We start from the raw sequence: 22,816 nt of genomic DNA on the forward strand, positions 1-22,816 counted from the left end.
GTAAATATTTCAGGATTTGGTGGTGATATGGAACCCGAAGAATTCTTAGACTGGGTTGATAGCATTGAGACTTATTTTAAATGGAATGATGCAGTGGAAGAAAAGGAAGTGAAGCTTGTGAGTGCAAAGCTCAAGGGAGTTGCTTTCTACTTGGTGGAAACATTATCAACATCATCAAGAGAATAGGGAAAAAAGTAATGTCGAAAGATGGATAAGATGACAGAGAAGCTGAAGGCTCAATTTCTCCCCCAGGATTATGAGCAAACCTTGTACCAAAGGGTTCAAAACCTGAGACAGCATGGGAAGTCAGTCAAAGAGTACACCCTGGAGTTTCATAAGTTTTCATTGTGGTGCAATCTTGCTAAATTCAACGCTCAAAGGGTTTGGTTGCTACATGAATGGTCTAATGACCATACAAGAGCAAGTAAGCTTGCAGTGTCCTTATAAGGTGAGAGATGCCTATCAGCTTGCACTAGAAGTTGAGTCACAACTTACCTGCAACATGCCTATGAAGCCTGGGATAGAATGCAGCAGTGGTACATGAAACTAGTAAGGTGAGTGGCAGCAATAGAACTGGCCAGACAGCAGTCCCTACACGTGCTAACCAACGAAACAGCAACGGTAGTGGGAAAGTGGCCCAAGTAAACCATGGGAAAACAGTGGTGAAATGCTACAGATGCTTTGAGCATGGGCAGAAGTTCAACGAGTCTATGAAGAGGGCCGAGGCAGAGTAAATCTTGCCAAGGATCCAGAGGCTGATGGTGAAGAGAATTTTGCATTTCTCGAGGGCTGAGAGCAGCATTTGGAAGTTGAAAGGATAAGACAGAAGAAGGGATTGAGGGTGATGTCCTTGGTAAGGCTTTAATCATTCAAAGGTCATTACTTTCCCCTCCATCCAGCAGCAACAATTGGCTGCTTAAGAATATATTTTGAACTATATGTACAACTGGTGGAAAGCTTTGCAACACAATAATTGATAGTGGGAGCAATGAGAATCTGGTGTCTCAAGAGATGGTAGACAAGCTGGGATTCAAAACTGAAAGACATCCACAGCCATACCAGATTTCTGTGATTCAACAAAGGAAGCGAGGTAATTGTCCCTTTAAGATGTCTTGTTAATTTCTCAATTGGCTCTTTTAAAGAATCCATTTATTGTGATGTGGCTCCTGTGGATGCTTGCCATAGCCGGGCTTGGCAATATGACAGAGGCACAATCCATGGTGGTATCAAGAATTCTTACTCATTTTTTTGAGAAAGCTGGTGAGAAAAAGAGGAAGCTTTGTGCTGAAACCGATGAAAGATGATCGGCTGAAAAAGACTTGTTTAGAACAGCATGCACAATAGGAAGAAAGATTTGTATGTTAGTAGTTGACAACAACAGCTGCAAAAATCTGATGGCTGAAGTAGTGGTGGAAAAATTGAAGCTTGAGTGGTGGAACACCCGCAGCCATACCGCATTCTAGGCTCTAATAACAGGAAGGAAGTATTTGTGCCAAGAAGATGCCTGATCAATTTTTTGATTGGAATCCCTTAAAAAGAACTCATTTCATGTGACATTCTACCATGAAAACATGCGATATTCTACTTGGTCGTCCTTGGGAAAGAGACTGAAGCGTTGTCCATGATGGCATGTCAATACCTACAAAAATGGCGACAAGAAGAAGCTAGTTTTAAAGCCCACAAAAAATGTTGATGTGACAAAGAAGGAGAAGAATGAAATGCCGGCCATTAGTTTTGATAAAACAATCCAACATGTCACTCAAAATGATAAATGCTTGACGGAATTTTCAGATGTTCCCTCAATTGAAAATCAAGTTATAGCACATGAAGCTCTTGGTACATTTCCTCACCCTAAAGATATAAGTAATCTTACAATGAAAGAAAATCGTGTCACTAATGTTAGTCCCATTTCCATGAATGATTCCTGCAATAATGAGGCTATTAATGATCAACATATTCTACAAGAAATTAATAAAGTAGTTGTCCTACCAAAGCCAAATCAAGAATAAGACAGCAATGAAAACATGTTTTAGGAGTCCAAGAATGCTAGAAATTTGGAGGATGCAGCTCAAGGGAAATCTTCACACGTGAGCCAAAAAGAATCTATTGATCAACATTGCAAGTATAGAAAGCATAAATTGAGGACTTGGGCTATGAACTGCAGTCATAGAGTTGAATTTCAAACCAGGAAAATTTCAGAAATGGTTGCCTGCAAGGAAAAGATGTGGCAAAAAGGGCAATTGAGGTGCAGGAAATTAAAAGAAAAAATGATAATCACTTTAGATTTCTAGTCATGTGGAAAAGAAGTCCTGGCCATCAAAAATCCTGGATAAGCAAATAGGAGCATATGTTGAATGATGCCAAGATGTGTGAACCAACTCTACAAGGAAGTTGCTAACCAAGATAGGTGGTTCAAGGAGAATTAGGTTGGCGAATGGGTGATGATTTTCTTCGGAAAGAGAGACTTATGTGCTTACCACAAGTTGAAAGGTTGAAATATTGGTGCGCTAATTTGGCGAAAATGCATATGAAGTTGAACTCCCTCATGGCTTGGACACATCACCAATCTTTAATGTGACAGATTTATACCCATTCCATGGTGATATACAAAGTGTTGAGTGCAAGAACACCAAAGTCACTTCTAGCAAGGCAGGAAAAATTGAATATGCCATACATGTACAAAAGAGGGGAAGACTAGGGATGGAATTTATTTCAGATTCTTGGTAAAATGGGCTGGCAGACTTGATTAAGAGAATTCATGGATCAGTGAGGAGGAATTCATGAAGATTGACCCTAATATGTGTTGGACAACCAAGATGACAACTCGCATGGAGGCAAGTACTTACTAAGAATGGGGAATGATGCATCAACAATCTTTATTTAATTTTCTTCTTATACCAAGTATTGTTATTTATGAGTGCTAGGGATGTTTCTGTAATTTCTGAAATTTTTGGTTCATTTGAGCCAAATTAGCTTTGGAGTGTTTGTTTTTTTTTTTTTTTTGGTAATATTCAGGGTGTAATTTTGTGATGGGATTTATTTTTGGTGGGGCTTTAGTAAGTGGCTTTTGTAATAGGAGTTGGCTTCTCTTGGAAACTTCAGGAAGGCCTGGTAAATAGGAGTCTTCAGCCACTTTTCTAGGAGGTTTTTGGCATTTTATCTTTTGAGAAGATGTTTCTACAAAGCTCAGCTCCAAAACAACTACGGTTGTGAAGATTTGAAGGCTATGGTTTTAAGAATTCGACCCCACGTTACCTAGCAATCCCTCCATTGCAGCTAAAGGCGCAAGAGACACTTTTTTTGTTATTTTACATATTTAATAGTTATTTGAATGAGGAAGGGTTGCCAAAACATTATCCTAAGATCTTAGTCTTTATTGAAGAATCTATCACTCTATTTCTACACCTATTCGCATCATTCTGGTGCATCCGCCGATATGTCAAATAGTCCTAAATTTATTTATTTTTGTCCTCGAACCCCACTACTTTACACTCTTAAGGTTACTCTTGTTGATGATTTCGTTACACTATTTTTTGATTTTGGCAATATTTTCTCAGTCCCATCTATTCCTTATAAGTGCCTAAATTTCCCTTAAATTTGCTATCAGTTAGTCAATTAACTAAGTCTCACAACTATTTTGTGACCTTCTTTCCTTTCATAGTGTTATATTTAGGATCTCCAAACAAAGAAGAGGATTGGTGGCCGACTTGAGAAGCATGGCCTGTACTATTTCAATGGTAGTCATGGTGGGTCTAATTCATGTCATATGACTTCCTCAATTTCTACACATGGTGTCTTTATTAATCAGTAGCATGCTTGATTGGGCCATCCATCTCTTCAAAAACTACAAGGAGTTTTTCCTATGCTTAAGTCCATTTCTTGTTTTGAGTGTTCTGCATGTTAGTTCAGAAAGCATATTAGAACATCTTTTCCAACTAGTGTCTAGTCTCATAGTAAATAATTGTTTCCTCTTACTCATTTAGATATTAGGGGTCTATGTCGAGTCAAGAATTTGCCTAATCATCAATATTTTGTGTCCTTAGTGAATGATTTTTCGTGTATGACCTAGATGTATTTGTTAAAAGATAGGTCTGAATTTGTAGTATCAAAAACTACAAGAAGTTTTTCCTATATTTTGATATGATAATGCGCCTGAGTTTGTGCAAAGTGATCTTCAATCTTTTTGCTTGGCTAGAGGGATTATTCATCAAATATCATGTATAAATACCCCTAAGCAAAATGAAGTAGTTGAATGAAAAAAATAGACATTTACTTGGCATAGCATGGCCTCTACTCCTTCATATGCATGTTCCAAAAATCATTTGGACCCATGCTCTTCTTATAGCCTGTTTTCTACTCAATAGGATGCCCTCAAGTGTTCTTCAGGAAACAGCTAGTTCCCCCTCTCCATGTTCTCTATTGTTTCTCGTATTTTTGAGTGCACATTTATTGTTCATGTTCCCGTACTGGTTAAGACAAATTCTCTCCCTGTGCTGTTAAATGTGCCTTTGTTTGATACTCAAGAACATAAAAAGGATGTTTGTGTCAGATTTTCTCAAAGACCCTAAATCGAGTGGTCCTTTTCTTATATAGAAAGTCATTTTCCCTAATTACAACATATCCCTTAATTACAATATCTCCTATTTACAGCATCTCCCAACATTAAGCATTGATCCCTAATTCAGTAAAGATATTTACAGATCTGTTTCCTAAATAACTATACAACAATTTATGGTAGGTTTGACAGATTTGTTTCCTAGATAAATGTAGAACAATTTATGGTAAGTTTGTTGTCTATCCTACTAACATCCCCCCTCAAATTGATGTTGGTCGATCAAGAAGCATCAATTTGCCAACAAGAAACTGATGACATAGTCGTGTCATAGCTTTGGTGAAGACGTCCGCTATCTGAAGGTCGCTTGAGACATGTGGAAGAGAGATAACCCAAGTATCGATAGCTTGCCGAATAGAATGGCAGTCCACCTCCATATGTTTGGTACACTTGTGATAGACAGGATTTGTAGCGATCTGAATAGCACTCGTATTATCAGCATGAAGAGGAGTGCGAGTAGACTGGAGAAAACCTATTTCATCAAGAAAGCCACAGAGCCACACAATCTTCGAGTAGGCTGCCGACATGGCACGGTACTCTGACTCGGTTGAAGATTTGGAAACATGATCCTATTTCTTACTCTTCCAAGAGATAAGGAAATCACCAAGAAACATACACCACCTGGTGACAAACCAGTGAGTATAAGGACATCCTGCCCAGTCAGCATTACTAAAAGCCACAAGGCGAAGAGGAGTACTAGTAGAGAAGAACAAGCCACGATGAGAGGAACCCTGGAGATATCGAATAATTCGGCGGACTGCTGCAAGATAGAGGTGGCGAGGAGACTGCATAAATTGACTGATTTGCTGGACAGCAAAGGAGATGTCAGATTGTGTAATAGTGAGATAACTGAGACTACCAACTAACTGTCGAAACACCGTGGGATCAGGAAGGAGATTCCCCTCCTCATGTCGATACTTGACTTCCAAAGGGATATCCACTGAAGAGGAGTCTTGCAAACTAGACAAGGAAATTAAGTCCTCCGTGTATTTATGCTGATGTAGGAAAATCCCAAATGAATTGGATAGAACTTCCAAACTAAGGAAATACTAGAGGGGACCAAGATCCTTCATATAGAAGGAATCATGAAGATGCTGCTTGAGCTGATCAATGAGAACAAAATCAGTCCTAGTGATGACAATGTCGTCGACATAAAGCAGAAGAAGAACAATACCAACAGAAGTCATACGAAGAAACAACGAGGAATCATACTGGTTTTGGATGAAAGAAAACCGAAGTAAGGTAGCCTAGAACTTATCAAACCAGGCCCGTGGATCCTATTTCAAACCATACAGAGAGCGCTTCAACTTACACACATTCGACGTCGACGATGAGCGGAGGCCAGGAGGAGGTGTCATGTAAACATTTTCCTATAAATCACCGTGAAGAAATGCGTTCTTCACATCCATCTGGCAAAGGGACCATCCCCGAGAGGCTTCTATGGCAATAATAGCACGCACAGTGGTCATTTTAGCAACAAGAGCAAAGGTCTCCTCATAGTCAACCCCATACTCCTGGCGGTTACCAAGGGCAACCAAACGAGCCTTATAACAGTCCACAAACTCATCAGACCAAAGTTACACAGAAAAACCCACTTACACCCAATTAGCTTGATAGGAGAAGGACAAGGGACCATGTCCCAAGTATGATTTTCTTGAAGAGCTTGAAGTTCTTCGTGCATAGACTTTCTCCAACACTCATGTTTATGAACTTGTGAGTAGGAATTAGGAATCGACATAGTTAATAAGGTAGCCGTGAAGGAGGTATGAGGGAAACAATAACTATCCGTTGGATGAGAAGCACGGCCAGATCGTCGAGGAGGATGCAAAATGGGATCAGGATCAAGTGGCAGATCAGACTCAAGAAGGGGTAGAGTTAGCCGACGGCGTTCATACACAAAACCAGGCTTGAAGCGTTCAGGAGGGCATACCAAATCATCAAAGTGAGGAAGAACAAAAACTGCAAGACACGATGTAAGAGAACTAGGAAAGAAACATTGATGCTCAAAGAAAATGACATTACGAGATATATGAAATTTATTGGAAGAAGCACCATAGCACACAAATCCTTTTTGGGATAAGTTATATCCCATAAAGGCACATTTCACAGATTGCGCAGAGATTTTGTGACGTTGATGCGGACGTAGATGCACAAAACAAACACAGCCAAAAGTAAGTCAAGAAAGCTAGGGTGCTGTTTATGTAGATGATAGTATGGAGAGTCAAAATTTAGCACTTTAGAAGGCAACCTATTAATCAAATATACTATTGTAGCTAAAGCTTCAACCCAAAATTTAGGAGGAACGGAAGATGCAAGTAACAAGTACCTAGAGACAGCTAAAAAATGTCGATTTTTGCGCTCTGCCATGCCATTTTGTTGAGGCATATAAGGACACAAGCGGTGAGAAACAATTCCTTTGTGACGAAGAAACTCAAGAAAATCATGAGACATATATTCTCCACCAGACTCAGATCGTAAAGTCTTAATGCTAGTGGTAAATTGATTCTCAACATATGCTAGAAACAATTTGGAAACAGCAAAGACTTCAGACTTGTAGCACAGAAAATATACCCAAGTATACCGACTATAGTCATCTATGAATGTCACAAAATATTTATAATGAGCATGAGAAATGACAAGAGTAATGCCCCATACATCACTATGAACAAGGTCAAAGCAATTCTTTGCCCTACTCCTGAAAGAAGGGAAGGGGAGAATCTTACTTTTTTCCGATTCTACACGTAGAACAATCAAAAGACAAAGCATGAGGCAAAGAAGAATCTTTTTTTCCCAATGAACCAGAATTCAACAAATGAGATAAAACGACATTGTTTGGATGGCCAAAACGCTTGTGCCATACTTCACAAGTATTGGAAATAGTAGTACAAGCCAAAGAAATGATGCTAGGAATGGAAAATTGTAATGGAAACAGTCTCCCAACTTTAGGCCCCTTCACTATTGTCCTCCCCAACACCGGATCCTGCACATGACAACCATCATGAGAAAACTAAACATTATAATTATCATCCACTAATTGTCCAACCGAGATAAGACTTGTAGAAAGCCCAGGTGATACCAAAATATTAGTAAGTGATGATGCGATATCACCAAACCTAGTAATCGGTGAAAGATGGCCATTAGCAACTTGAATATTAGAACCAGTGTACTTACAAACATTGCTAAGCATATCAGGAGAATTGGTCATGTGATTGGATGCAGCAGAATCAACAAGCCAAGATTGAGAGGATATAGTACCCTTACCTTGCAGCCCTAAAGTGGAAAATGCCGATACAATTATTTGCTGCACAATTTATGGCATAAGGGCAGGTGTAGCAGCAGTGGAAGATGACACTGGAACGAGATTTTGAGTGCTGGTCATCCCATCCGAAGTGTGGCCAGTAGCAGTAGTATGATAAGCATTCATGGGTCAGTTTTGAGGACATGTTGGGAATTCTTTGATTATGTGCCCCTTCTGTTTACAGTAGCCGCAGAACTTTTTAGCATAATGGGCAGCAATATGCCCATAATCTTTGCAACTGTAGCACTGAACCGTACACATGTCTTGACCCCTCCCCTTGCCCTCAGCAGCGTATGCAACAGCATTCTCTTGCGGAAACGAAGATTAAGTAAGAAGATGTTGTTCCTCTCGAAGAAGTGCTCCAAAACACACGTCAAAAGATGGTGAAGGATTCCTGTGCATCAGGTTCGCGCGAATAGACTCGAATTCTGGCCTTAGTTTCATTAAAAAGTGGTGTCTTTTGCTAGCTTCTTGGAGTGCTTGAACAACAGAGAGACTTGGCCGACACGTTGGCATAGACAATGTCAGAAAACTCAGCCCAAAGACTTTGAAAACCACAGAAATATTCCTGAACAGAGAGTGTACCTTGGGAATAGGCAGCAAGATCAGTTTCCAACTGAAATCGCCAGGCAGAATGATCTTGATGATAGACCTTTTTCAAGTACTCCCACATCAATTTAGCCATCTTGTGAGGCCTTAAATTGAGTATAAGCAGTGGATCAACAGACCCAAGAATCCAAGTCATCATGCGAGCATCTTTCACCTTCCATTGAACCAACTTCATAGGATCGGTAGGTGCTGGATCACTCCCATCAACATGACCCCACCACTCCTTTCCCATGACAAAAAGTTGAAACTGAAACTCCCAGGCAGCATAATTCTTCCCTTTAAACTGAGTTTGATTCTGAGTTGGAGTAGTTAGCCATAACTAGAATCTCTCGAAATTCACCAAAAAACTGCAAACCAGAACCCGCACCCAAGAAACCAGAAAACCAGAGCCTAGAACCACGAAAATTGGACCAAAGACAAGGTTGATTCAGAGAGTAGCTCTGATACCATGTCAGATTTGCTCAATGACCCTCAATTGAGTGGTCCTTTTCTTATATAGAAGTCATTTTCCATAATTACAATATATCCTTTAATTACAATATCTCCTAATTACAGCATCTCCTAACATTAAGCATTGACCCCTAATTCAGGAAAGATATTTACAGACCTGTTTTCTATATAACTATACAACAATTTATGGTAGGTTTGACAGACCTAAATAAATGTAGAACAATTTATGGTAAGTTTGTTGTCTATCCTACGAACAATTTGATGTTATGATCCCCACACTCATAGGAAATATGTTATTGCTGATTTCACCTTTTTTGAGGGGATACCTTATTTCCTTAGTGTAGGGTCCTCGGATGAATCTACTTTGAATCCATCAACATTTCATGGTGCCCCCTCTTGTGTTGATCCACTTATTTCTATCCCTATCCCTCTTCGAGAAATCTTCTGCCCCTCTTTCTAAATGCATCAGTTATTGATCCAGAAAAACTATTGAAGGTTTATAAATGACGAAAAGGAAACACAGACATCACTACCACCATGCATGCGCCTATGCCCATCCCTATTTCAACTTCTGGTTGAGATCCATCCTAATGTGGCTTAGATTTGCCCATTGCTCATTGGAAGGTACTCGAACATGTGCTCAACAATCCTTAGTTTCTTATCCTATTGCTCATTATGTTTCAATTATTCACCTTCCTAGTCCTATGCGTTCTTTTGCCCTAATTATTTCCTCAATTTCTATCCCTTCCTCGTAACCCTAGGTAGAAGCATGCAATGGATGTAGAAATCAATGCCTCAACCACTTAAGGGACATGGGACTTGGTGGAAGAGTTGGTTAGGTTTTTTGGGACAACACCATCAAATATCCTCCTGATGGCTCTATCAAACAACTTAAGGCTTAGTTGGATGCCAAAGGGTACACCCAAACATACGTTATGGATTATTTTGAGACCTTATCCCTTATTGTTCATGCATTGATCTATTTGGCAATTAATTTTGATTGGCCCCTATACTAGTTGGGTGTGAAGAATGTCATCTTATGCAAAGATTTGGAGGAAGAGGTATACATGGGGAAACCCCTAGGGTATGTTGCTCAGGAGGAGGATGATAAAGCATGCATGTTGCATAAGGCCATTTGTGGTCTTAAACAGCCTCCTTGAGCCTAGTTTTGACAAATTTAGTGTTGTTATCTCTACTTTTAACTTTATCTAGTACTACTCTAATAATGCAGCTTTGACTACAAAACGGAGACAAATGTCGTACTTCTAGTAGTTTATTTTGATGATATCATTGTCACTAGCAATGACCAAAGCAGGATTGCAGACCTTAAGCAGTGGCTTCACGTAAAATTTCAAATCAAGGACTTGAGTATTCTAAATTACTTTCTTGGTATTGAGATTGTACAGTTTAGGAAAGGGTTGAATCTATCTCAAAGAAAATATACGTTGGACTTGCTAAGTGAGACTGGTTTGTTGGGAGCTAAAAAACCAATTGATACTCGTACAGTTCCCAAGATGAACTTGTCTAGGGATGTTGGAGAAACTTTGAAGACAAATATTGAATACAAGAAATTGGCAAGTTGATCTACTTGACTATCACTAGACCTGACATATCTTTTACAGTGGGGGTGGTGAGTCAATTTAGAGAAAATCCCAAATAACCACATCGGGATGTTGTTTGTTCCGCAGAATCTCAAAAGCTCTCCCATTAAAGGTTTGACAGATAAATGTAATAGAAATTATGAGATGTGGGATACTCCAATGTAGATTGGGTTGGATTTGTTGATGATCAAAGGCCTACTATTGGATATTGTATATTCATGGGAGGTAATCTTGCTACCTAGCATAGCAAGAAACAAACTATTGTAACAAGATCCAGCGTTGAAGTGAAATATCAAGCTATGGCTCAAACTGTGAGTGAGCTTATGTGGCTGAAGTCTATTATATCAGAGATAGGATTCTTGGTAATAAAGCTAATAGATATGTTTTGTGATAATCAAGCTGTCATTTTTATATTACTAGCAATCCAGTGTTTCATAAGAGGACAAAGCACATACAAGATGATTGTTATTTTGTGAGGGAAGTTGTGTTGATGAAGGTCATGAGGACTCTGTTTGTGAAATTTGTGGATTAGTAAGGCGATGTTTCTACAAATCTTTTGTTTAAGTCTGCCTTGTGTGATGGTTGTTATAAGATGAGGTTAGGTGATATTTATGAGACTCCATCTTGAGGGAGAGTGTTAGAAAACAATGTTATTTTAGTTATTAGGTTGTGTTAATAGGGGGTATTTTTTTCCTTTAGACTATTATTATTAATAATATATAAGAGGGTAGACGTGGAGCTGTACGCAGACTCTAGGAAACCGCCGCTTAATATTAAATTAAAAAATAAGTTAGCATAGCAGTTACACTTTGCAAAACCATAGCGCAACACTGTAATGTACGGTACAGTGTTGTAGCAAGGGTTGACTGCTTTGACTCCTAGACCATTTCACCTTAAGATTTTAATGTATGGACAAGAAGATCATGACCAATTACATGACAAAATTTTATCTTAGCTTTGATTAGTAAGCACAGAAGTTTGGGCCTTTCTTTGCTCTAAAGAGACTAAGATTTTGATATATAAAAACATGTTTCCATCTTCTTACACTCCTAGTTGCATCACTATTCTAGCCATCTACAACCATCCATCATCTACCAACGACACAATTTTCATGATATGTTCCTAAACAAGTGAGTCCATCCCATTAATCATTAGCAATTAAGCTAAACTATTGATACATTTCTCACCAATTAAGATCTATCTTTTTCAAAGAAACCCAACAATGCATCTACACTGAGTTATAGTACCCATCTTGTATACCCAATTTTTTTACTCACATACTTTTTCTAGATTGTACGCATATATGCTTTATGGTTCAAAATGTTGGGCAACTCAAAAACAAAATGTACAAAAGGTTAAAGTTGCCGAAATGCAGATGTTAAGGTGGATGAGTGATGTAACATTAAAAGATAAATTAAGGAACAAGAATATACGCAATAATATAGCATAGAACCAGTCAATAAGATGAGGGAGGGGCGGCTTAGGCGGTTTGAGCACTAAAACACAAGCAGCCTAGTAGCACACCTGTAAGGAGGAATGAGTTAGTTATTATTTATGGCATGAAAAGGGGTAGGGGTAGGCTTAAAATAACTTGGAATGAGGTAGTGAGGAAGGATTTAAGAGCCCTTAATCTTGCACAGAGAAATGCTATCAATCAAGTGTATTTGCGAAAAAGCATTCATGTAGTCGACCCCACCGAGTGGGACTTGAGGCTTCTTGTCGTTGTTGTATACTTTTTCTAGATTGTCCAAAAATTAGGCATTGGCATTCTAAAAGCACCCACTAAGAATAAGGATGACTAGAAGAAACTTGAAATCTTGTATAGTAGATCCCTCACATTTGATTGATTCTTAGATCACACAACCATTCATTATCCTTTCCAGCAACCCCACCTCCCCCCCCCCCCCCTTTTTTTTTTTTTTTTTCAAAAAATCATAGTAGAAACAAAACCTTGCCAATTTATACAAGAAAGAAATTAGTTCTTTAAGGCATCAAGTTTTTTAGCAAATGCAAGTGAGAATCCAATAGTATCCCCTTTTTCAATACAAATTATTAGTATATATTTTTTATAGCTTTTTGATACTGTGATAGACATCAAAAGAATATGGGATAGGATTATAAAAATAAAGATAGTTTTAGCATTAGTGCATATGCTCCCCAACTAGGACTAGCAAAAAACCTCAAAAAACAATTTTGGGAGGATATGGATAGTGTTATACAAGGGATATCAAGGTCTAAAAAAACATTCATAGGAGCTGATATGAATGGATACATTGAAAAGGGCAATAGAGCCTATGAGTGGGTACATGGAGGCTATGGATATGGAGATAAAAATGAGCCTGATGATTTGATTCTTGATTTTTCCATGTCCTATGATTTGGTTATATTGAATACATGTTTTAAGAAAAGAGAACAATTAATAAGCTTCAAGAGTGGACAAGATAAAAATCAATTAGATTTTTCTTAACTAGGAGGGGGGATCATTTATCTTGTAAGAACTATAAAGCTATTCCAAGTGAAAGCTTGACTACACAACATAGAGGTTTAGTTTAGATATATGTACTCGGAAGTGAAAGAGAAACAACAAAATAAATTAGTGCAAGAGGACTAGGTGGTGGAGCATGAAGGGCGAAAATACAGTAAAAATTTAATGCTAATGATCAAAGAGGGAGGTTGGATAATAGGAGATAAGGGTTATGTGAACAATCTATGGAATATAACGGCTAACTCTATTAAAAAGATGATCTTCCTCAACAAGTCAGGGGAATGATTCGATTGGACTTGCTGGATTTTCCTTCTCTGCGCTCATGATGTTTTGTGTTAATTCACTTTTAGTGGTTTAGTTTCTTAGTTTTTTGGTTGGTGCTTGGTTTTTTGGTTTGGTTTATGTTGGTTAAGTTAGTCTTAGGGTCTTGGAATTTTGTTTTTATTGTCCCAAAGTCTCAAAATTGTAACCACGGTTTTCCTCCGCCATAAGTGAGGGGTTTTCTAATAAAGTTTAGGAGGTGCTGCCCTCTTTTACCGAAAAAAAAAAAAACTCTATTAAAAAGTAGCAAAATAGTGTGAACAATCTATGGAATATAATGGCTAACTCTATTAAAAAGATAGAAAAATAGGTGAATCTAGAGGAAGATTCTTAGGTAGTAGAGGAAGTTGGTAAGATCAATTGTTGATAAGATTAAGATGTCCAAAAAGCCGTGAAGATAAAAAGAATTTGGTAGAAAACATGGCAAAATTGTAGAAACATAGAGCTTAAGATGTTTTATATACTAGGCTAGATACAAAAGAAGGTGGTACATATATAAACTTGCTATAGATAAAGAAAGAAAATGCAAAGACTTAAGGTAAAATGCATAGAGGATGAGGATGATAATTTCTTGGTCAAATAAGAATACATAAAAGAGAGGTGGCAAACATACTTTGATAAGCTATTTAATGAAAACCAATTGATAGTTTGAACTTAGATTTGACAAATTAGGGAAATATTAAAAGTAAGAGATTTATCTATAAAAAATTGGAGTTGGTGAAGCAAAGATGATGTTAAAAAAATGAAACAAATATATACAACTGGATAACATCCCAATTGAAGTTTAGGGATGATTAGGGGATGTTGGAAGTGTATAGTTAATAAATCTTTTCAATATCTTAACTCGACCCTTATTTTCACTCTCTCGTTCCATCGCGGTAAAGTTCAGTATCTTGTTACCTCCTGCGTCCTGCATTTTTCTTCGTTCTTTTGTTCTCCATCTAAAATCCTAATCTCCATGGAAGCTTGTGATCTCCTTCAAAATCACCATCTCAACTCCATGCAAAAACCATTTTTTCTTCTTCTACGCATCACTTCATCTTCCCTAGAAACCTACGTCCTTCATCTCAACTCTATTCCTTCGGTTCTTAAATGGAATCCACCTTCATCCATAAGAAATGCTTCTCCTTTGAGGTGAATGGTAGAGCTTTGAGCATAGTTGAGAAGACCAGATGAAGGAGGTTCACTTTGTCCATTTCTGAAGATGATCGTAGCTGATTGGAACTTGAACTCCTCCATTTCCTATTTATGAAAATTTTGGAACCTTGGGAGGTTAATTCTGGCTAAAGGTGAATAGCTTTGGGAGGTTAATTTCACTAGAGAAAATCCCACACAAGGAATTTTGAGTATGAACTGCCTAAAAGATGGAAAGGAGGTTTCTAGTTGGAGAGCTTTTTGGGAAGCTACTTGGGGTGCACACGGAGATGGTGTCAGAGGCACTACAATCGAGCAATTGAATCCATGAAATAAAATCATTGTTTTTCTAAATTGGCACCACAAGGTTTGCATTCAAGGAAAAAACTAAAGAGAAATCCTAATGTGGGTAAGGCGTTTTTTCAGGGGAAACATTCAAGGCTTGCGGGCAAGAACTCAAATCTGAACTTAGAAAAATTTTTAGGGAGGCACATGTTTTTAAGTAAACAAAAGGGAGCTTCCAATTGAGTAATTACAGATCTCAAGCCTAAAAAATCTGCGCCTGCTCACTCCTATAAGGAGGCCCTCATTTGAGGCAAATTGTTGATTCCCATGTGTAAGAATTTGAAGTCCATGACCGAAGAGTGTGGGAGGATATCTCTTGTTCTACCAGCCAGTACAAGATCAAAATAGGAGGTGCTACAGAGACTTTAAGCTACTTGAACAGGAGTCAAGGCTTAGCTAGGAGGAGAGGACCCTGGTAAGAATAAAGGAAAACAAATTGCCCTATCAGAGGGTGAAGCTTCAGAAGAAGAAGAAGGAGATTACAACCGTTTTTCTTTAGAGAACGAAGGGCTTCTTATTGACTATCACCATAGGAAGAGTGAGATCAGAGATAATGATAGGTGCAAATGAATGGAGAGTCATTACAATGCAACGGCAGCATCAAGGTTCTGCAGCCATGGGAGAGATTAGAAGAAATTGAAGAGAGGAAAGGGAAGGGAGGAGAGAGGAGATACAAGGGGGAACTCACATTCAACTCTAATTCAAATTCAACATCAACTGTCTACAACATGGCTTTCACACACTATTTATCAGAAAGCCTTAACATGTGAAATTATACACATATCCCTAAAACAACATGAATTACCCCCTACATTACACAAATATTATAGACAAACCCCCCAAATACACATAATCCTATACTAATTAATACTAAACACACAATATAATAATAACTAAAATCAATAAATCCTTGACCCAACTCTTCTTAATTATTCTCCAGCAAGGATCTTCCCAAGGTCTAGCTTCTTGTCCTACAACCTAGATGCCCAGGTTTTCTCATAGATGAGTTGGACCTAGCTTTGGTTTATTCAAGAATCAGGCTTAGGAAGCGGGATGTGGAGGGTGAAAAAAAAAAAGGGCTAAGAGACTGAGGAGGGAGTTAGGGAGGCTAGTTTCCTCAATTAAGTACGAGGAATTCCTACTAGAGCCTTTTTGCATAAAAAATGAAGTTGTTTTCTTAGAATGTTAGAGGTCTAGGTAGTAGGGGTAAAAGAAAGAGTGGTTAGGGATTTCATTTCTCATTCCAGTCCCGACAACTTATTCCTTCAAGAAACCAAGCTAAAGAATGTAGATTCTTTCCTAGTCTTTGGGGTTAGAAGAAATAGAGACTAGGTGTCTCCCTTCCTGGGGCATAAAGGGATCAAATTATTATATGGGACTCTAGAGTAGCGTTAGTTAAGGATGTCCTTAAGGAGTTATTTTCCTAATTTATCCTTCTCGATATAAGAGGTGTAGGGGAATGGTGGTTTACATTGTGCATGGCCAAATGTTGTGTCTTTGAGGACCCAACTCCTTGAGGAGTTGGGGGACATTTTTTATTTGTGTAGTCCTTGTTGAGTGGTTTAGTGGGGGAAGGGGGTTCAATGTAGTTTGCAGTTCTAGAGAAACTCTGAGTGTCCTAGGGCCTCTTTGGCCATAGGAAAGTTTGATTGTTTTATTTGGGAGAATGGGCTTAGAGACATCCTTATTGATAATCGTTATTTTACCTAGGGGACTTTTGGGGTTAGAAGGGCTTGCTCCCATATAGATAGATTTTTGTTCACTATTGATTGGATGGACGCTCTCCTACATCTTGTCCAACAAATCCTCCCTGGGTCTAGTTTTGATCACTTTCCCCTCTTTTTAGAATCCAACCCCATGAAGTAGGGGCCTACTCCTTTCTGTTTTGAGAACATTTGGTTAACTCATCCTTCCTTTTGGGAGAATGTTAAAAATTGGAGTGAGCATCTAGTGGATGATTGAAGGGTTTTAAAATCTTAAAGAAGTTGAAGTTCCTCAAATCCAAGCTAAAAGTTTGGAATATGGAGACTTTTGGGAATGTCACAGACTCACTGTTGCTAAAAATGGGATCCTCTCTAAGATTGTTGCCTCAAATAGGTCGGAAGAATGTGGCCTCCTCAAGGAAGCGGGGAGGTGTAGGAAGGTCAAGCTTAGCAATGAGTTAGAAATCCTCTTTATGAGAGAAGGCATCAGCTAGTTCAAAAACCTAGGGTTAAATGGATTAAGGAGGGAGATTGTAATTCTACTTACTTCCACAAGGTTGCTAATGGGAGAAGGAGAAAAAGCTACATCAAGGAGTTGATTATGGACTAAGGTTACGCAGGGAGGGGGAAAGACTAGATAGGTGTCGAGATCACCAACTTCTACAAATCCGTTTTTTTTCTGAGGAAAAATCCAAACATGTTGATGGTAGAAGGCCTTGATTGAAGCCCCATTTTTGAGAATTCTGCTTGGTGGTTGGAAAGGCTACTTGAGATATTGGTTCAAAGCCTCTAGGGGTATCAAATGAGGGGATCCCCTATCTCCTTTCCTATTCACCTTAGTTGTTGATGCCATCAGTAGGTTGTTTTTTCATGCTTAGGCTTGGGGAGTCGTCAAAGGCTTATGTGTGGGGAGGGAGGAAGTGGAGGTTTTGCACCTCCAATTTGTTGATGATACCCTGCTTTTCCTCGAGGACAATCTAGCAAAGTTCTAGAAAGCTATACTGTTGCTTAAAATCTTTGAGAAGATCTCAGACCTTAAGATCAACTTGTCTAAGAGTGGTTAAGTTATTATTAAGATGAATGAGAAGACACTTTAAAATTTCAAATCGAGTGTGGGTTGGGATTCCATTTCATAGCCCCTAACTTATCTCAGCCACCCCTTTGGAGGCAACCCTAACTCTAAAACCTTTTGGGATCCCGTCTTGGATAAAGTGGCTAGAAGATTGGGGGGTATGGAAAAGGGCTTATTTTTCCCTCGAGTCTCATGCTACTCTCATTAGTGCTTCTTCTTGAACATCACAATTTATTATCCCTCTTTGTTCAAAATCCCAACTAGAGTGGCCAACTCCTTAGAGATGTCGATGCATGAATTCCTTGGGCCAAGGTTTGGGGAGGGTATGCACGACCATCTTGTTAGTTGGGATTTGGTTAGCATTTATTTTGTGATGTTTAAAAAATTATTGTATTCTCTACAATGGTGTTATCTATCATGTGTTTATCTCTCCACGTGCTGTCAAAATGCATGTGCAAGAGAGTGTTAAAGCTTGATATACACTGTTGGCCCACAAACTAACAACTTAAACATTTAGGCAAAGTGGTATTCTAACAAAGAGTAAGTATGGGATCAAACGAAATGGGTAGGAGATGAGGTGCAGTGGCATTATATCTCATGTTTATCCAGTTAGTTCTTTCCTTCATTCAATTTCAAGGTGGGTATTAACAATTAAGTTTGCTTCTAGGAAGATGTGTTTGTGTGTGGGGGAAGGGGGGTGGACTAAAGAATCCTGACTTTTTAAGGTATTAGGTTCCAAGCTTTTTAAGGTTTTAGGTCCTTGACTTTTCAAGGTCTTCTCTTCATGATGCTCCTATATGATCCTTTATTTCTTTTTCTTTTTTTTTCGGGGGGGGGGTTCTTTTCGAGATTTCCACTTCTTCACGAATCTTAATGAAAGAGAGGTTGATGAGCTCACTATCCTTATTTCCTTGTTGGACCAACACATTCCTTTCGATAGTGAGGATGAGAAAGTGTGGGAGGGGGATCCTTCAGGTGCATTTACTTCTAAATCTTTTCTCTCCTACCAAATGAAAATCCATACCCCTAATCCTTTTCCTTGGTACCGTTGGCCTAACAAGGCTTAATCTCATTTTGATAATGACAAACCAAGGCATCTAATTGTGCTATCAAGTGTGTTTACAGGTATTACAGTATAAAAGCACAATGAAAGAGGCATAATGGAAAGCCATAAAGCACACAAGTAAATGAAAGATGGCTATTATAGAAAAGCTTGAATGAAGTCCAAGCTTAAGGACATGATGACCTAAATAGGTTGTTATGTGTATTGTACAATACGAATTCATGCAAGTACATCTCATGTTGGAATTCAAGTAAATACATCTTCCTTTTAAATTCTTGGAAAATATTTTTACAAGTCCAAATGTTATTTCAAAAGATTAAAATCATTATTGGAATAAAAAATATAAAAGAATTTAAATTTTAGGATGTTTGGGCACCTGAGGCAAATGCTTAGTCGGCCGAATGCAGAAGTCTAAATAGCTAGTTCGGCATTAGAGCGTTCGGCTGACCGAACCACAGGTTCAGTCGACCAAATGGCTAGTGCCATTGTAAAGTTCCAGACAGTGTTGGTTTGAGCGACCGAACTTAGAGTTCAGCCAACCGAATGGCTACTGCCAGTTTTGAAATTCAGATTTAAATTGGTTCTGGCGACCAAACGGTCAGTTCAGTCAACTAAAGCGCTACGATAAGTTTCGCAAACGGCGAAAAATATTTTCAATTCTTGAATATTATGTTACCAAAACACGCACAATGGCTATAATTCAAAAATGATATAAATAGCTAACCCTAAACGTATTAAGAGCAAGTTACACATATTATTGAATATCAAGGGTGATTTGAGCCGTCTTGCAGAAAAACCTGTTTTGAGTTTGTACTTCAAGCTTATAGCTTTTCAAAACCAGAAAACCTAGCTTAATCTCTTCGAGCTTCATAGCAATATCATTCTGAGAGTGCATTAGATTTGATTGTGTACAATCTACTCTATTCAGAGAGCTTCTTTTTGTACAACTCTGCTGTTATAACTGCTGTGTATTCTAACGGTTCTAGTATTGAATCATTGAACCAACGAAAGGGTGTTTTCGCTTGAGAGGTAACTCCACCTAAGTAAAGGAGAGAGGAGACTGTGCCTATTGAATGAGTGAGGTACTCTGCCTAAGCAAAGGAGAGAGGTAACTCCACCTACGTAAAGGAGAGAGGCAACTCCACCTATTGAAGGAGGGTTTGTGAAAGGCATCTCCGCCTACTAAAAGAGAGAGGTTTCTCTGCCTATTGAAGGAGGGATAGTGAATCCTCATACAGGTTGCTTGAGGCAAGGACATAGGCACGGTTGTCGAAACTTGTAAAAAACTGGGTGCACTCCTTATGGGTGCACTCCTTAGGTTTATTAAGGGGCCTTCCACTATCTGACCTCATTAGAGACTAGAAGGCAGCACTTTCATGATGGTTTGCTAGTTCATCGCTTATTGCTTATAGTTTATGTATATTTTTCAGTTGGTTGGAGAGGACTCCTAGTCCTCCATATTTTGTACTCCTTTTTCTCTAGTTTAAATAAATCATCTTCTTCTTCTAACAAAAACAAATCTTTTCAACACTATATTAAAAACGAGAGAATGTTGGAGGAATGGAGAAAAAGCACAATAATACCTTTAAACAAAAACAAAGGTAATATTCAAAACTATAATAACTACTATAAAATCAAACTTATGAGTCATATGATGAAATCGTGCTTCTTGGTCAATTAAAAAACCATATGCAAATCCCTCTTCTTTTTCCTAAAATTTTCGATTAACATTCTTAGAAGATGAATAGCTTCTGTTATCAACTTCTTAGGCATAAAACCGAATTGATTCTCTGAGACTCTCGCTTCTAACCTTATTCTTTGTTCAATTATCCTTTCCCATAGTTTAATTATATGACTTGTAAGTTTGATTCTGCGGTAATTACAAAAGTGGGACTTCAGGATTCCTGTTGTTGTTGCTGTCTTGATAGATTCTTCTTTTAAGGCTGCATAATGGTTTAAAATATCAGAGCCATGATTTAATGGTCCCTCCTCTCTGGATACTAATTATTAGTGTATTCTTGGTAGCTTTTTCTTTTGGTTTCAATGTGTTTACTTTGTCTAAATGACTATACACATTGTCATATACAATGGAATCACATGTGACAAAGAATATTAGGATTGTTAACCTAAAGTATATTGTTATCCAATTCCTTTAGCATGTGCTAGTTTACCAGTCTCTGAAAGAATAAACTATTTTCAAGTATTTCTCTTGCTAAAGCTTTGATTCTATTTTCAGACCAACTTCACATAAAAAAAAGGTTCTAAAAATAAAAAATAAAAAATAAAATGGATATGTTGCTAAAACAATGGAAAATAAATGTATAACAAGGAAGCATACCTATACAAAGTGATGCCCCAAGAAGCGAGAGGCTCCAATGGTGAAATTTCCACCGAGGACGCCAGCTTGGAGCATCTAGAAGATCTAGAAGGAAGCATGATAAATTTACACCCGCATAACATAGAAGGAAAAACATGGTTATAGTCGGTGTGATAAGATCCAAGTTCCCAATTACGACACACCCAATACAAATAAAGGCAGTGAAGAATGTAGCAATGTGAGGCTCACTCCCGTCTACAACCTTGAAGTAATTAAGGACAGGAAGGATGTCATCATTGGCTATTGCAGCCAGCAAGCGGGGAGCACCTGTCAAGCTTTGAAGAGCTGCCCCCAATGTTGAAAGGATTATTCCAGCATAAATTATTGCCGGAAAAGGCCAAGCAACTGTGGCTGTGAGTAACCTGCACTCAGAGTTCATTCATGCAAACTTATAGAAGCTAACTCAATTCATGCGAAGAAATTAAAGAAGCTAACTCATTTACTTGGGCACATCAATTTCTTTCAACAGCTCTCTGCTTCGATGACTTGTATTTTTATTTTTATTTTTTCTTTTCTTTTCTTTTTTTTTATAAGTACCTCTTTGACTTCTGGATTAGAGGATAAATTTCATCTACAGACAAGGCACGCGGTGTCATGCACTGAAAAATCCCTAAAGCCTTGGTATGGATGTGCACACCATGGTTCAAAATTTCCATCAAATTATTCAAATTTCTGTCGTAATTTTTGCTTTCCACTACCTCTAAAATCAAAATAAAAGTAAATTTTTAGCCAATGAAGAATTTTTTTGGAAGTTCCTTGAATTATTTGAAATTTATAAAATTAAAAATTAAAAAAAAAATTGTTGAAATTTTGGATATAGAGCAATTTCTTGAAATTGAAACTTGAATTTCAAAATTCTCTTGTAATAGAATATGATATAGTACAATTTTAGTAAAATCTTGATAAAAATTTTGGGTGTTTGATAATTTTTTTTTCCTATGACTTCAGCTAATTCAAAGAGTTTAATTAAACAAACTTTTTGACTTAAATGGAATGTTAAGCATTTGAACTTTGAACAAGCATTAAGAAGTTCACAAATCATGTGCTGTAATGTAAGATCATGGTCCTAAATTTCCATGGATTTTTTAAAATTTCCACTGTAAACTACCCTAGAAATTGAAATGGAGCTCAATTTCCGTCTTACAAAATTTCCATTGAAATTTCCACTAATCATCTAAAATTTAATGAAATTTTGAAATTTAAATTTTGGAAATTTTAACTATAAAATAATTTTTTTTTTAAAATTAAAATTTGAGATTCAAAAGCCTTATTGAAATTTCCCTCTTAATTAATCAAATTTTAATATAGAACTAAATATTATCACAAGAAGGATATGGATTAGACTTTTGAAATTATATAAAAAAGTCAACTTAAATATTAGCTACAACATTTTTTTTTATCATTTGTCCAAATTATATGTATTTATAAAATAAATAGTATTCAACTAATTTATGAATTTCATTTGTATCAAATATCAACTGAATGTGTTTAATATGATTATTTCATTATGTAGTGCACATTATACAACATATGTTTTTCATCGATGTATTTTATTTATAATATTTAGTTCTAAATCTTGCATTAGTATGTTCCATAAAACTTCTAAAGCTTCAAAAAAGAATTCCATGCTTTACGACTAACCTCCATCATTTTTATAAAATCAAAATGAAAACTGAGATTGGCATTGAAATTTCCATTAAAATTTCTGTAGTTTTGTAGCCTTGAAATTTTAGTCAAAATAAAAAA

At 37.6% G+C, this 22,816-nt stretch overlaps 1 protein-coding gene across 7 annotated transcripts in view; it reads right to left on the minus strand.

Moving 5' to 3' along the window:
- The window catches only part of LOC131144471 (cation-chloride cotransporter 1), a 131,885-nt gene that overhangs the window by 16,585 nt on the left and 92,484 nt on the right, over nt 1-22,816 (minus strand). For all 7 annotated transcript variants that reach the window (XM_058093142.1, XM_058093148.1, XM_058093147.1 and 4 more), the window contains one exon: nt 21,032-21,432. In XM_058093142.1, the coding sequence (XP_057949125.1) occupies nt 21,032-21,432 (401 nt within the window). The remainder of the gene's footprint in view (nt 1-21,031; nt 21,433-22,816) is intronic.

This window comes from Malania oleifera, chromosome 12 (genome assembly GCF_029873635.1).
Source record: "Malania oleifera isolate guangnan ecotype guangnan chromosome 12, ASM2987363v1, whole genome shotgun sequence".
Lineage (NCBI taxonomy): Eukaryota > Viridiplantae > Streptophyta > Magnoliopsida > Santalales > Ximeniaceae > Malania > Malania oleifera.